This window comes from Dendrobates tinctorius, unplaced genomic scaffold (assembly GCF_039654945.1).
Source record: "Dendrobates tinctorius isolate UK_male_01 unplaced genomic scaffold, ASM3965494v1 ptg000073l, whole genome shotgun sequence".
Classification (NCBI taxonomy): domain Eukaryota; kingdom Metazoa; phylum Chordata; class Amphibia; order Anura; family Dendrobatidae; genus Dendrobates; species Dendrobates tinctorius.
Window position 1 is genome coordinate 11,530,313 of NW_027361741.1, and position 16,350 is coordinate 11,546,662.

Sequence of the window (16,350 nt, forward strand, 5' to 3'; positions counted from 1 at the left end):
GCGACAATCCAAAAAATTCAGGGGAGGAAAAATTCCATAGTTTGGACGTCAAAAGAGCCCTGCAAGAGTACATATCTGTCACTAGCCAGTGGAGGAGGTCCCAGTCCCTATTCATAGCTTTTCAGGGTGCCAGGAAAGGCTATGGGGTTTCAAAAGGGACTATTGCTAGATGGATTAGGGAAGCCATTAGTGTAGCCTACTCAGCTAGTGGTGTTCCGATTCCTGACGGCATTAATGCTCATTCCACCAGAGCCGTGGCGACCTCCTGGGCTGAAAAGGCAGAGGTATCGATTGATCAAATCTGTAAGGCCGCTACCTGGGCCTCACCTTCAACCTTCTTTAAGCACTATAGATTAAACCTATCCTCCTCTGCTCACTTAACCTTTGGTAGAAGGGTGCTGCAAGCGGTGGTCCCTCCCTAAGGTGTTTCGAAGTCTCCAAAAATCTCTCAGGTGTGCTGTCATGGGTGAAGGGAAAACCATGGTTACTTACCGGTAGCTGGTTTTTCCGGAACCCATGACAGCACCCGTATATGCCCCCCCCCCCCCCCCCTTTTTCACCGTATGGGTGTGCACGTTTAGTAGGGTGCTTTTGTGTGATGTGGTGTTGGATTAACATGTACTAACCGGGAAGTCCTCTCAATGCTCTGTAACCCAACTGAAGCGGGGAAGAGGTGCCGCCCCTTATATCTCAGTAGGTTTCTGTCCTGGCGGGGCGGATCCCTCTCTCAGGTGTGCTGTCATGGGTTCCTGAAAAACCGGCTACCGGTAAGTAACCATGGTGGTATTTCCAAAACCAAAAATGAAATGGGCTAGATATTTATTAGCACTTCCACAATTGCCATACACCTATAAATAGTGATTGCCAAAATTTTAAAAAGTAATAAATCTTTATTAAACATTAACTCACATACCATTTTAACATTTTTCAGTGGGTAAACACAAAAATGGACTTGCAAACACAGGGATAGTTACACCCAATATTGTGAGCAATAGACCAAAAAACCTTTAAAAAAATACTCTTAAGAATAGACTAAAAAAAGGAGATCAAATAAAGATGAACTTTGTTCTTATATAGAACCAACATATATACAGTTAGTGCTTATAAGCTTCGATGCAGAAAAAAATCATTATTTTTTTAATCCAAAATTTTAAGGCTGAGTTCACACGTGGCGTTTTTTTCGTGTTTCCGCAGCGGTTTTAACCGCGCGATTTTGCCGCGAAAACGCGAAAAATAAGCATCCCATGCATTCCTGTGGGATTCCGCAATGCTGTGCTAATGCTGCGGTTTTTACCGCGGCGGAATCGCTTCGCGGTAAAAACCGCAGCATGCTCATTAATTTGCGGAATCGCGGCGATCCCGCACCCATAGGAATGCATTGTTCCGCTTACTTCCCGCATGTGGCTGTGCACACCATGCGGAAAGTAAGCAGAACATTTGCGGATGGTACCCACGGTCCGGAGGAGAGGAGACTGTCCTCCGGGCTGTGGGTACCATATCCCTGTAAAAAATAGAATTTAAAAATAAAAAAATATTGTTATTCTTACCTTCCGACGTCCCGCGCAGTCTTCCCGCCTCTCTTCACGCTTTCGTTCCCAGTAATCCTTTGCGAAAATGCCCGCGATGGCGTCCGTTCCCGCGAGAACAGACGCCATCGCGGGCATTTTCGCAAAGGATTACTGGGAACGCCTGCGCGGGACGTCGGAAGGTAAGAATAACACCATTTTTTATTTTTTTTTTTACATTCTATCTTTTACTACTGATGCTGCATAGGCGGCCTCAGTAGTAAAAAGTTGGTCACACTCGTCAAACACTATGTTTGACGAGTGTGACCAACCTGTCAATCAGTTCTCCAAGCGATGCTACAGATCGCTTGGAAAACGCTAGCATTTTGCAAGCTAATTACGCTTGCAAAATGCTAGTTTTTCCGCGGGAAAATCGCGGGAATTTAAAATGCGATTTTCCCGCGGACTGGAATTCCGGAATTCTCGCGGTAATTTCCGCGAGAGTTCCGGTACGTGTGCACTTAGCCTAAGTCCAAATGCAATTAGACCAATGAAAATAAAATAAAAAGTTAAATAATTTCTATTGCCAAGTAGCAAAACAATTTTAATAGCAAATTTTAATCAAAGGTTAAATAAAAAAAAAAATATTTCTAGCTAATATTGAGAAAAAAAGGTTTACAATCAAGATGAATATTAATGCATTAAATGCTCAGATCAAAATATAAAGAATATACTCCTCACAAAGTGATTGTTCAATAAGGTATCAATATAATTCAGGTACAATTATCCATGCCCAATGATTCTTAATGAAGTTACTGGCAATAAAATGGTGCCTAAATAAGTCTCATAGTTACACCAGAATGCATAGTGTTAACGTGCATAGTGCCATTAATATATTCAACAGTTAAATGGAGAGATATATAAAGTTCTATTGTTTGGGGGTATACATGACCTGGTTGCAAGATGGCTCTTCGACGCGCGTTTCGTGTTTGCTTCTTTCTGTAGGGGGTCAGTAGTAGCATTTACTTCCGTATATTTAGAAGTGTATATCACATTATTTAGCTCTTCCTTTCTGACTGGAAATTCATGGTATACGTTTTCTAGTTATGACAATCACATGATGACCCCCATTTTTTTTTAAGGGTGGCACAAATTCAATTACAAGTACATATTATGTGATGAAACTGCATAGCTTATTTGACAGAAGTTTTCCAAATTTCCATTTATTTTATAACCTCAATTGCGGGCCTTGCTAAATTTTTCAACGTTGTTGTGTTTGATATTAGGTGATATTGATTATATTGCTACTTTCCACTGATTTTCCCCATTTGCCTTGAGTCTCGAGCGAGCGCAGTCGTCTTCTTAGTCATGGTAGTTTTGAAAAGAACTGCTGCAGATGCATATTTCAATGCATGTTTCCTCAAAGTGGGAAATTAATGTTTGCTCACGTAACATTTATATAATTCAAGCTATGGAGGGTCTACAGTATACATTACATAGGAGACACTAAGATTCTGCTGTATATACAGTGGGTATGGAAAGTATTCAGACCCCTTTAAATTTCTCACACTTTGTTTCATTGCAGCCCTTTGGTAAATTCAAAAAAGTGCATTTTTTCCTCATTAATGTACACTCTGCACCCCATCTTGACTGAAAAAAACAGAAATGTAGAAATGTTTGCAAATTTACTGAAAAAGAAAAACTGAAATATCACAGGGTCATAAGTATTCAGACCCTTTGCTCAGAAACTCATTTAAGTCACATATTGTCAATTTCCTTGTGATCCTCCTTGAGATGGTTCCACTCCTTCATTGGAGTCCATCTGTGTTTAATTAAACTGGTAGGACTTGATTTGTAAAGGCACACACCTGTCTATATAAGACTTCACAGCTCACTGCATGTCAGACCAAATGAGAATCATGAGGTCAAAGGAACTGGCCAAGGAGCTCAGAGACAGAATTGTGGCAAGGCACAGATCTAACCAAGGTTACAAAAGAATTTCTGCAAAAATTTTGCAAAAATTTCTACATATCTTTTTTTTTTTTTTTTTTTCAGTTAAGATGGGGTGCAGAGTGTACATTAATGAGAAAAAAAATGCACTTTTTTTTGAATTTACCAAAGGGCTGCAATGAAACAAAGAGTGAAAAATGTAAAGGGGTCTAAATATTTTCTGTACCCACTGTACATCACATGGGAGACACAGACTGTTGTGTAGATCACATAGCATGCAGATCATTCTGTATATACAGGCCAGTGTCGGGCGAAAGCGAGACTTGTGTGCACCCCAACAGCGTTCAGTAGTGAATAAGGATGGGCGAAACCAAATAGTAAAGTTTGGGGTCCGTAATGGACACCTAGTGTCAGTACAGCCAATCAACAAGATTTTCCATTGTGGGTACTTCGGCTACATTACAGACATGCTATCGGAGAGAGCAGGCAACGCTGATGATAGTAGTGGTCATCAGCCGATGCCTGACTGGCAGTAACCTTTTCATCACCGGTCACAGCTGCTCGCTCACACACTGTCTTCTGTGTGACAGCATGGGAACCGTGATACCTCCGGTCACCAGCACTGGGTGACTTCAGAAAGATTACCACCAGTCAGAGCCGGTGTTTCCCATGCTGTCACACAGATGACAGCATGGGAACCACTGGATGTTCGGGCCCCCTACTCACTAGAATGGTGTTCAGGTTCGGGATTAAGTCTGGGTACCGTTCTGGTACCTGAACCAAACTTTTTTATAAAGTTCAGCTGAATTCGTTGGACCCAAACATTCACGGGTCCGAAGAACTCTAAAAGTCAACACTGTGAGTGTGCACCCCCCAGAAAAATTGAAGGGTCAGGGCCAGTGCACAAGAATTGTGTTTGAGGGTTGGATCAAGTGGCCCACATGCTGAAAGGAAACCTACCCCAAATGATTGAACTTAAAACCTAATGCGAACCCCTTATCCTTCCCTTCCCTTTGTTTCATTGTAACATCTATATTTAAACGTCAATGTAAAAATATTACTGTTATTCTAAAAATTTAATAAAGTTATTTGAAAATGGAAAAAGCCAAAATATATGATATAAAAGGACACTCGACTAGAATATGTAACCTATAAGAGACTTGGAGTCAAAGTCCAGAAAAGTTTTTGAGAAAAATGTAAATAAGTTTAAAAGATCAAAGATAAGGCAGACAGAAAGTAATAAAACAGTCCATGGTGATGGCACAGGATATCGATATGCAACACCTCCATACAATAGTAATGCGTACAGGCAAATAGATGAGCCAATACATGTATATCATACAAAAAACATAGTGTCTGCAGTAAAGAGACATGAATCTCCACATAACACAGATCCTATGCAATAAATTGCTGAAGTGAAGCCTCATACAAGATTGAAAAAGGGAACTGAATTGCATGTAAGAGGACCATCTTACCCATATTGCCCCGTGGGGAAATGTGCAATAGCTTGAAGCCTAAACATGTGTTTCACGTTGGCTTTTTTATGATTTTTGATCTGTGTTACGTGGATATACTGTACATGTCTCTTTACTGAAGACACTATATGTTTTTTGTATGATATGCATGTATTGGCTCATCTATTTGCCTGTACCCATTACTATTGTATGGATTTATCGCATATTGATATCAGGTGCCATCACCGTGGATTACTTTATTACTTTTTCTGCCTTATCTTTGACCTGTTTTTGTAATGAACTTGTTTACATTTTTTCCAAAAACTTTTTTGAACTTCGACACAAATATGAATAAGCTGCACAATGAAAGCTGAGAATCCATGCAGAATCCATAGAGAAGTATGGTAAATTCAGGGGAGGGAGTACTCCTTGTATGAAAGAAAAGTCCAGAGAAGGAGGGAGTAATAAGTGGTGCGAGGATTGAAACAAATAGCTGGAAGGCTTCCTTAAAGAGGACCTGCCAACAGGTTAAAAGTGGATGGTTCTTAACTCTTATTATATTATCCCTTCTACTCGGAGTATGCAATTTTTTATTTTTTTTTAATCCACCATATGGTTAGAGATATGGGACTTTTTACTTAGTGCTAATTACAACAAATAAATCAACGTATCCCTGCAACCATGTGGTTTAGTTTAAAAAGCAATAAGTAAACAGAGGGAATAAAATAAGAGCAAAAACTGTCCGTTTTTAACCTGTTGACTGATTTAAATGGGTTGTCCACATGACAACCCCACCCCAACTTAATCAGTTCAGTACCATAACTAAAATAAAAACAGCAGATACTCATCTCATTCAGCAGCACCTTTCCAGCAATTTTCCTGGAGAGTGATGTCACTTATGTCACGTGCAGGCTGCAGCGAAAGTCTACTGCTGACGAACAATCACTGATTGGTTGCGCTCAGCACCTGAGACGATGTCACATCACCACCAGTCACAACGGCGCTGACATCAGTGGAATGGTACAGCTTCAGGAGGTGAGAATACACAATTTTAATTAGGGTCCTGAATTGATTATGCTGGAGTTGTCCAGTAATTGCGTCATTGAATGTATGACCTCTTTAACAGTTCATATGATCTAGTTATACCATAATTTATTTTGTAATTTTGTTATGATGTTTATGGTATATAATATTGAGACTTTTATATCTCCTACTTCTTTTCTGATGACTCTCTACAAAGGTGGCAAAAGCATGAATAGATAATGACTGCTAACGGCACACTAGGGCTTCATGTTAGGCCTGGATCACACTTCCGTTTTTTAAAATCCGTCCAAATCCGTCGTTTTCCGTTAAAAAACGGATCCGCCATTTTTTTGGAGGATCCGTTTTTTGGTCCCATAGACTTCCATTAGCGGTTACCGCGGATCCGTCAAAAAAACGGATCCGTTTGCATCCGTTTGCGGTAAAATGGAAACGGATCCGGTTTTTCACACAAAAACGGATGCAAAAAACGGATGGCGGATGCCAAAATACGGATGTGTGAAACAGGCCTTACAAAGCTTCAGTGCAATGATTTGTACATTAAGTGTCCCTCTTATGTGTAGAAGCTTGTTAAATGAAAACACTAATCTGAAGGTGCTATTCTGGCTTTTCAGCCTTATGATAGTCCATCAGTGAATAATGTGTATAAATTGCCATGCATTTTGACAGCAGTTTTATTACTTTTGAGATTCTTTATTTGGATATTTTATAAGCGGTTTTAAAATGGCTCACAGATGAAGCAGAGCTTTTCAGCGGGGATTTAAAAGTGACAGCTTGATAGTTAAACAAAAGCAACGTTTTTGGGTCAGTTTATATGCCTTTCTCATGCGATTATTATCATGTTCGTGCTTTTTGCAGGGCTTAATGGAAATTCTGTGATCACAGTGTGTCCTATTTGAATGCAGACCTAATTTTGCAGTGCCTAACTTTTTTAACAATATTGAGTAATAAACATTTAAGGAAGACTGTTGAAATCACATTTTGGGCTGAATCACAGAGCATAAGCCAGGGAAACATCCCTGTATAAGTGTGTGTGTGTGTGTGTATATATATATATATATACTGCTTACAAAAAATAAAGGGAACACTAAAATACCACATCCTAGATATTGCTGAATGAAATATTCCAGTTGCAAATCTTTATTCATTACATAGTAGAATGCGCTGAGAACAATAAAACATAAAAATAATCAATGTAAATCGAAATTAATATCCCATGGAGGTTTGGATTTGGAATCATACTCAAAGTGAAAAATCCAATGATTTGGATTCAGGTCTGGGGAACGGGCAGGCCAGACCATAGCATCAATGTCTTCATCATGCAGGAACTGCTGACACACTTCAGCCACATGAGGACTAGCTGTTATGAATGGGTCACCGAGGAGGATAGCAGGCCCAGACAAAGCCACAGAAAACCAGAGAGGTTGGTAACTAAGCGGATTGCAGACCCCTGATCCTAACCACACAACTAGCAGTAGCCGTGGAGCGTACTTACGATGATCCTAGATGCCTCGGCACAGCCGGAGAGCTAACTAAGCCTAAAGCAAGAAAAGGGGAAATCTAAACTGCCCCAGAGCAGACCCCCAAAGGAATAGATAGCCCCCAAACATATATTGTCAGTGAGACAAGATGAAAACACAAACGCAAGCAGGAAAATAGACTGAGCAAACAATGGGGCCCACACTGACTAGACAGGACAGGAAAGGAAAGACACTGTCCGCAATCACGCAAAAAACCCTGCAAAAAGTCCAACACGTCTGATGCACAAAAAACACTGAAGTCGCACGACTTCGCCCCTACTATATCAGCACTCTGGTATATTCTGAAAGCAAAGCAAAAAGAGACCAATATAACAGGGGACAAAACAATCTGGCACAAGCAGTAACATATGGGCGGTGATTCAGCACAGCCCCAGCCGGAGCTGGCTGACCCGCACAAAGCAAAGATAGACAAAACCAGATCAAATGCAAACAAAATAGCATATGAACCACTTAGCTGAACCATGCAGGGACAGAGCAGGAGAAATCAGACCTCAGAAGGCACAGGAAGAAAATCACCAGCAGGGATAGAGGGAGTCAGCTGTCTAAATCCCAATCTGAAACCCCAGATCTCCAATCGTCATCCTCATTATCAGGTGGCAAGCCTCTGTCAATTAGATCAGCTCCACTACCTCCAGTAACCACCAGAAGGAGCCCAGAAAGTGAACTCGTAACCCCTCTGTCAATCTGACCAGGCTCCTACCTTCGGTAATAACCAGAGGGAGACCAGAAAGAGAATTCACAACACCTAGCATTGTCATGCATCAAATGGAACCCAATGCCCAATGCACCTGCATATGGTCTCACAATGGGTCTGATGATCTCCTACTGGTACCTAATGGCAGTCAGGGTACCTTTGGCTAGCACATGGAGGTCTATGCAGCGCTCAAAAGAATTACCTCTCCACATCATTACTTACCCACTGCCAAACTGGTCATGCTGTAGGATGTTTCAGGCAGCAGAACATTCTCCATAGCTTCTCCAGACTCTGCCACATCTGTCATGTGCTCAATGTGAACCTGCTCTCATCCATGAAGAGAAGAGGGCGCCAATATTGAATTTGCTAATCTTTGTGTTCTCTGGCAAATGCCAATCGCCCTGCACGGTATTGGGCTGTTAGCACAACACCCACTTGTGGACGTCAGGCCCTCATACCACCCTCATGGAGTCTGTTTCTGTCAGTTTGAGCAGGCACATGGATGTTAGGGATCTGCTAGAGGTCAATTTGCAGGGCTCTGGCACTGCTCCTCCTGCACAAAGGAGGCAGTAGTGATCCATCTGATGGGTTGTTGCCCTTCTACGGCCTCCTCCATTTCTCCTGGTGTACTGGCCTGTCTCCTAGTATCTCCTCCATGCTCTCGACACTCTGCTGACAGACACAGCTACCCTTATTGCCACAGCTCACATTGATGTGCCATTCTGGATGAGCTGCACTACATGAGAAAATTCTGTGGGTTGTAGACACCGCCTGATGATACTGTACGGTACCTCTAGGAGTGAGAGAAATGACAAAATGCAAAAGTGACCAGAAGAACAGCCAAATACGATGAGAACAGAGAAATAGTCTGTGGACACCACCTGCAGAACCACTTCTTTATAAGGGTTGTCTTGCTAATTGGCTATCATTTCTACCTGTTGTCTGTTCCATTTGCACAGCAACAGGAGAAATTGAGTCACAATCGGTGTTGCTTCATAACTGGACAGTTTGATTTCACACAAGTATGATTGACTATTGTGTTGTTTAATAGTGCTCCCTTTATTTTTTGAGCAGAGTATATCTGTCATCCATAGTCTTCCATTTAAAAAAATGTATACTGACCTGTATTCATTTTGTTTTCTACAGGGGGCGACCATATAATAAAGCCCAGTCAGCTGAGTAAAAGTGGCCAGTGTATGCCACAAGGACAGTCTTTTGGCTTCTGTTGAGTAAAGGAGTCTATGGACCTCTTTTAGTGTATGAGATCTAGTTGTATGCAACATGATAGAGACAGGGAACCTAGAAGAGTAAATATTGTATATACGGCTAGACCAAATTGTTAAACATTTCCCTGTATTATTTCTCTCTTTTTCTCTTTAAAATTTTTCCAGTGTTTATTGGGACTATGCAATGACTATTCGTCTTGAGGAAATTGTGTATCTCCATTGTCACCAACAAGGTATGCATTCAAATTCTTTTTTTGTGGGCTTTGTAAGACTAACGTTTCTAATTTTTTACGGTTCGGCAAAGAAAATTTTTAGTAAAAATATAGAAGATTGCATCGTGCATTTGCCAAGGTTTGTCACTTTTGTATTGTAAATTTTTCATTCTATTGTAACCTAAAAATATTCTAATAAGTGAGATCTGTAAGTCATTGCCATAATTTGGATTCATTGTCATTCTTGGGGCTTGTTCAGGCGAGCAGGTGATACATCTGAGTGCTGTCTTTATGTAAAAGTGATATTGTACGAACAGCACAAGGACCAATGCAAGTTTACATGAATGTTTGTACACATGCTCTGATGGTCTGCGTTCTAAAAATTGAAGCATATACTACTTTGATCTATATTCCGGGACATTATACAGTACGTCCATTATACGTCAATGGGTGCTCAAAAAAAAGGATCACATTTAGAGTACCTTCAGTATGTTGCGCATTTTTCATGGGTCCATTGCAATTATTACGATAGGAAACTATATTTGTCATTTATTATATATTAATTTGTTCATGTAAATATTGTATGCCAAATGCATGTAAAAAACTAACATGTGGATGGCACACGGAGGTAAATATGGATATACTGATTCAAAACGGTTTTGAAAAACTGACATATAACACAATACGGATCCAGAAATATATTTTTTTCTTTACAAATTAAAACAATTTTTCATCCGCTCATGTGAACTTAGCGTAAATCTAACCAAAGTGGTGCATGCTTTATGACATGGTGCATTATCTTTCTGGAAGTAATCATTGGGAAATAGAGAGAATGTGGTCTTGAAGGAAACCGGTAGGCCAATTCATGCTGCCTACACTATGCGAAGAAAAAACACCAGTCAGGCTCCCTCAACAGAGAATACTTGTTTTTCTAATTTCGGAAAATAATACAGGGTGGGCCATTTATATGGATACACCTAAATAAAATGGGAATGGTTGGTGACCAAGATCGGTGCGCTGAATTTGCAGAATGGGCAAAACAAAAATTGGAACAGGACCCTCAGTTTACACAGAACATTATGTTCAGTGATGAGGCAAACTTTTTGGGTGGGCCATTTATATGGATACACCTAAATAAAATGGAAATGGTGACAGTTTTCTTGCGTAGGGTGTCTTGCATTGTAATCTGCAATGACCCGGGTACTGCATTCACCAGACATCAACACAATTTCTATCCGCTCCTCCCGTGTTAACCTCTGCGACATATCAATGGCTGTAAACAAAGAGAAACTTGTAAATAACTCATGAAATAATAGTTATGTCAAAACCTAGCACAAGAAAAACAATAAGTGTGATGTGTCACATGAAAAAAATAAAGTTGGATCCAAAATGGCTGACTTCAAAATGGCCACCATGGTCACAACCCATCTTGAAAAGTTTTCTCCCTCCCATATACTAATGTGCCACAAGCAGGAAATTGATAAATGGTCTACCTTGTAGTTTACAAATTGATGCAGACACTGGGAGATGAGTTAGCTGAACAGTTCAATCTGGCTTCTTACAAATTAGGGAGAGATCTGTCAATCAAGCCAGAGGAAACAACTTTTAAGTGTTTTGGACAACTGCTGAACGTAAACTTAGTTTCAGTTTAGTGGCTGCCGCACGTTATTGTAAATAGATATTATCTTATTGGACTGTAATATAAGTGGGTCTAATTTTGTAGACATTGAATCAAAATATTTAAAGATGCTTTCCACCTTTAAAAGGTGTCTCACTCCCAAAACACAATTTTATTTGAACACACACTCAGATTTATACAGTAAAGGTATAATTTTTTAAGGTGCGTATAAAAATCATACCTTTATGGTATACTGTAAATGTGTCCTTCGGTTGTCCAAAAAACACTTTTTATTCACATATGCAAATTAGGGTGCTCAGTGCACCCTTGGTGTAGTCATGCAGCTTCAGTGCACCATTCTGCCTCAAGAATTTGGACGTTCCTCGCCTCTTTCTCTGCTTATGGTCAGAGTCCTCTTGTTCAGACCCTACGCTGTATCAGGAGACTGCTGGTTCCTGTTCTCACTTACTGTAAAAGCTCCTAGATTTGAATGTGTATGCTCACCACTTTCTCCTCTCGACTGCAGCTGCTCAGTTGTACTGTGTAGTGTGCAGTCACAGCAGAGAGGAGAGAGTTGTGTGCACTCGCTATCATCTGGCTACTCTGACAGTGAGAAGCCACAGGCACCAGCCTACTCCTGAGACGAGCTGACTCTGGGCAAGCAAGCGTTGTCAATCAACAGAGAAGGCAGGGTTATCCAAATTCAAGAGCTACGACAGTGCACTGAAGCTGTTTGGCTACACCAAGGGTGCACCCAGCAACCTATTTAGTTTATAGAAATAAGGAACATTTTTTTGCACAACACAGGGACAGATTAATGTGGTAAAGGTATGATTTGTATAGGGACTAAGTCCCATAAATAAATATATGTTTATTTTAAATTGTGTTTTGGGGGTGACATACTTTTAACCTTTTTCTCAGTCCTAAGGTGGACTCTGTGCAACAACAAATCATCATTACCCCCACCGCTTTAGCACTGCCTCTCCACTGCTGCCACCAGTCATTGCTAACTTGACTGCATCAGTGACATCACGATTATAGCCCTTGACCATTGCCACCAAGCCCTAAGATCATCAACTTGTGCTATTTACAAAGGAATGATGTGTGAGCCCAATAATTGGCTTCAACAGTCACATACAATTGTAACGACACAGCAGCGAACAAGCAGCCCTGAAGAAGCACAGGTTGAATAAGATTGATTTTTTTTATGGTTATGCAGAGCAAGTCTTTGGAGTAAAAAAGTTAATGTTGGAAAATCCCTTCAATATAAAAATAATTTAAGGTAGGTATATAGGAGAAAGGCATTTTTCATATTCTGTATCTCATGCCCAATGGCAGGAGTAACTATTAAATGCAATCACACTTTAAATTAAGGGTAAAGTAAGTTACATAATTTAAGGAGTATACTGACCTCTTAAATGTATCTTTTGCATTGGATTTTTTCTACCAATAGTCACCATAAAATATTGTTTACAACTGACCATTTAAAGAAGTGGACATTTTCTTCCTGCTTTTTGCAGAATCGGTTCATTTTTTTATGTATGTTTGTAATGGCTTCAGCCAAAACAGTTGCCATTTTTAGCCACTTGTGGTCGCATGTCTTTGGCCAGCTTTAGCATCGAACCAAGTAAAACAATATTTTTTTATCTGCTGCAATCGATTAGTAGAACCTCAGATCTAATCTGTTGTCAATTGTATATTTCTGTTTTATATTCAGTGGACAGTGGTGGCACCGTAGTTTTAGTCAGCCAGGATGGAATACAGAGACCGCCCCTCAGGTTTCCCCGTGGCGGGCATCTCCTCCAGTTTCTCTCCTGTCTGGAAAATGGTCTGCTTCCACATGGGCAACTTGATCCTCCATTGTGGTCCCAAAGAGGAAAGGTATTCCAGATATTAGTGCATTGTTGAGATTTTCTTATCTATGGTTTAAAGGGCAGATCGGCTCAAAAACGTATAGCACGTTTTGCCATCTCAATGATATCTGCTGGGCTCTTTTCATATCCCCCTCAGAGGCTCTATTTGGGGGACTCAGCAGAACCCAATGACTCCATTATGCCTCTTGGGTGATTCAATGAAAGTTATTGGATCACACTCATTTTTTTATCTTTGTACTGTATTTTATGATATTGATATATTAGAAAACAGTAAAAACATTCACACTTTCTTGAAGCCTGAAATCTGCATTTACTGAATCAAATAATAAACTTTTTTTTTATTTTGTTAATTTTTGCCTAATGTTTATTCATTTTTATATAACATAGGGTAAAGTATTTCCCAAGCTGAGAAAAAGAAGTCCTCAGGGTTCTTCAGAGTCCACCTCTGATAAGGAAGAAGACGAAGCAACAGACTATGTATTCAGAATAATATACCCAGGGAGCCAATCTGAGTTTGGTATGGAGAATAATATTTTATTGTGATAATCTGATAAAGCTAGTATGTTTAACCCTCTGATAACCCTCTAGTAGACTCCATATTAAAGGGGTTTTCTACCACTGATTTTTCAGTACACCGAAAGTGGTACATTGTGTACTGCAAGCCCTCTCCTATTCATTTTTATGATAGAGAGCGTGCGGTATTCATAGTCTCTGCACAATGTATAGAGCTGTGCTACTTCCAGTGTGCACCAGCATCTTCCTTCAGTTAATCATAGGGGGTGTCACAATTCTAACAAACAAACACCAATTTTTTATTGCTGACTTATCCTTAGAAATGGTCATTAATATTACAGTCCTAGAAAACCCCATTAAGGAATGGAAGTATCATACAGTAACCTGATTACTGGATTTATTTTTAACATTTAATTAGCCAAAAGTCAAAAATGTATAGACATTGGCCCCCAAGTCATCGTTTGCATTTTTTTTTTAAGTTCTTTTTTTTCTCGTGGTGTTAGTTGCTGTTTTTGACACTAAATTCATCAAAATGGCACATGAGATTCATGAATTTGGCGCATAGTAAAAAAAATTGGGCTTCTTTCTTATCTGAACTGTTCTTGCAACTTTTGGCATGAAAAGTCGCAAAAATTGTGCCAAAATTTGGATGTACTTGAAAACACACCGGGAGGGGGACTAGAGTGAAATTGTAAAATTTTGAGACTTTTTAAAAAGTCGCAATTGATGAACCAGGCAAAAACAAGTGGAATTGCTAGACTTCATCCAGCTGAGGAGGGGCGTGGCCTAGCAGCATGTGAGGAGGACGTGGGTCTGCTGAGCTCCCACACACAGCTACTGATTACTGCCATTATATCCCCACAGCACGGTCAGTAACTAATCTGTGTGCATTCCTGAGACCTGCGGGTGCCGCTGGACAGAGACATTCAGCCTCTAGCCCTAAATCATGCGAAAAAAAGGTCAGAGAAGAGTGACTAATGAGCTGGGGCCTGGGTCCCAAGATGGAGCTGCTAACACAGTGCGTGCTCTGGAGGAAGCAGCTGCAGACAGTGAGGCCAGGAACAGGGAGGTGGCAGCCCGGCTGAGACGCTTTGCCAGAGTGGAGGAGGCAGAGCGCGAGTCCCTCCAGGAGACAGATGAAGAGCTGGAGTCTGCAGGTGAAGGTATGGATCCGGAGGTGGGAGAGAGGGGAGAGGAGGAGGCCACAGGCTCTGGAGGTCGGGAGAAGCAGGACGCTGCAGCCAGCTGGGGAGAACTAGTGGAGCAAAACAAAAGCCAGCTCCAAGCACTGCAGCTGCAAATGCCAACTGAACCTACTATCAAAGATGTGCTGACAGCAGTTATGCAGTGTGGGTCTGCTATTTCTTCTGTGCTCACTCAGCTGGGTTATTTACAAGAATCCATGCAAAATGTGAGGCATGAACTGCACACCGTTAAAGACAGAACCGGGCAACTTGAGAAACGAGTCGGAGTTGTGGAGGGTACTGTGTCTAAGTCAGCGCAGCATCATAAAGAACTTAAAAGAGATATGGTTGCTGTGTGGGCCAAAACTGATGACCTAGAGAACAAGTCTAGACGGAACAACGTCCGCATTGTTGGCATGCCTGAACGTTATGAAGGCAAAAATCCTACTGTTTTTATCGAAGCCTGGATTAAGGAGAAAATAGGAACTGATAATCTAACTCATTTATATGCTGTGGAACGTGCTCACAGGGTTCCTACCCGCCCTCCTCCTCCTGGTTACCAACCGAGGCCTATCTTGGCTAAAATTCTCCACTATAGGGACAGGGATAAAATCCTTAGATACTCAAGGGAACATCCTGACCTTTCTATTGATGGCTCCAGAGTTTCTTTTTACCCTGACTTCTCGCCAGAAGTCCAAAGAATGAGAGCTAAATTTAAGAACATCAAAAAACGTCTAAGGGCCATAGGTATCCGATATTCTATGATATTCCCGGCCAAGCTGCGGGTCGAGGCCCGGAACAAAATTCACTTTTTTCTGGATGCTAAAGATGCTATGAACTGGCTGGATCTGAATAAACAGCAGCTGAGGAAGGATGAGGAAGACCGGGAATGCGGCTGATGATGTATTTGCTACTTTGGACACTTCTGCGCTGTCTGGTGTCTTGACTTTCGGTTCTGTTGCAGGAAACTGCTCGACATGTTGTCGTTTTGCTATAGATGGTTGCCATGTGCTGTGGGGACTCATCCTGTTATGTGTGGGCAGCAGTTAGGAAGTGAAACGCCCGTTGACTGATGTGGAAGGGAATAACATCGCCCTTGTTTGAAATACCCTTGGCGCTGCCGGGGGACATGTTGGGAAGAGTTCTTGGGGGGGGGGGGGGGTTCTGGGGGTTTGTCGGGTCCTATGTAACTTTTGTGCACAACAATGTAAGCTCTACTATGACACGGTGGATATTGGCACCGACTGTATATTGACTTGAGAATGGGTGACGTTAAAATACTTAGCTGGAATATTAAAGGGCTAAAGTCCCCAGTAAAAAGACAGGCCATATTTTCCTTTATAATGGATCAAAAAGCCAACTGTTGTATGCTTACAAGAGACGCATCTTACTCCTGAGACACTTGGTATATTAAATAAGAGGTGGATACAACATGGGTATCATTCCACGTACTCTCAATACTCCCGGTGAGTTAGCATACTGGTCTGTTCAGGCGCCCAGTTTACATGCAATCAGGTGGTGGTGGACACGGAGGGGCA

The 16,350-nt window shown here is 41.1% G+C and overlaps 1 protein-coding gene across 2 annotated transcripts in view; it reads left to right on the forward strand.

The window, feature by feature from the left end:
* SGSM1 (small G protein signaling modulator 1) overlaps positions 1 to 16,350 on the forward strand; it is a 444,365-nt gene that overhangs the window by 294,379 nt on the left and 133,636 nt on the right. The window contains exons 10-12 of one of the 2 annotated variants that reach the window (XM_073582650.1): positions 9,577 to 9,644; positions 12,959 to 13,122; positions 13,503 to 13,644. In XM_073582650.1, coding sequence (XP_073438751.1) covers positions 9,577 to 9,644; positions 12,959 to 13,122; positions 13,503 to 13,644 — 374 coding nt within the window. The remainder of the gene's footprint in view (positions 1 to 9,576; positions 9,645 to 12,958; positions 13,123 to 13,502; positions 13,645 to 16,350) is intronic. The other variant, XM_073582649.1, reaches the window with a different exon arrangement.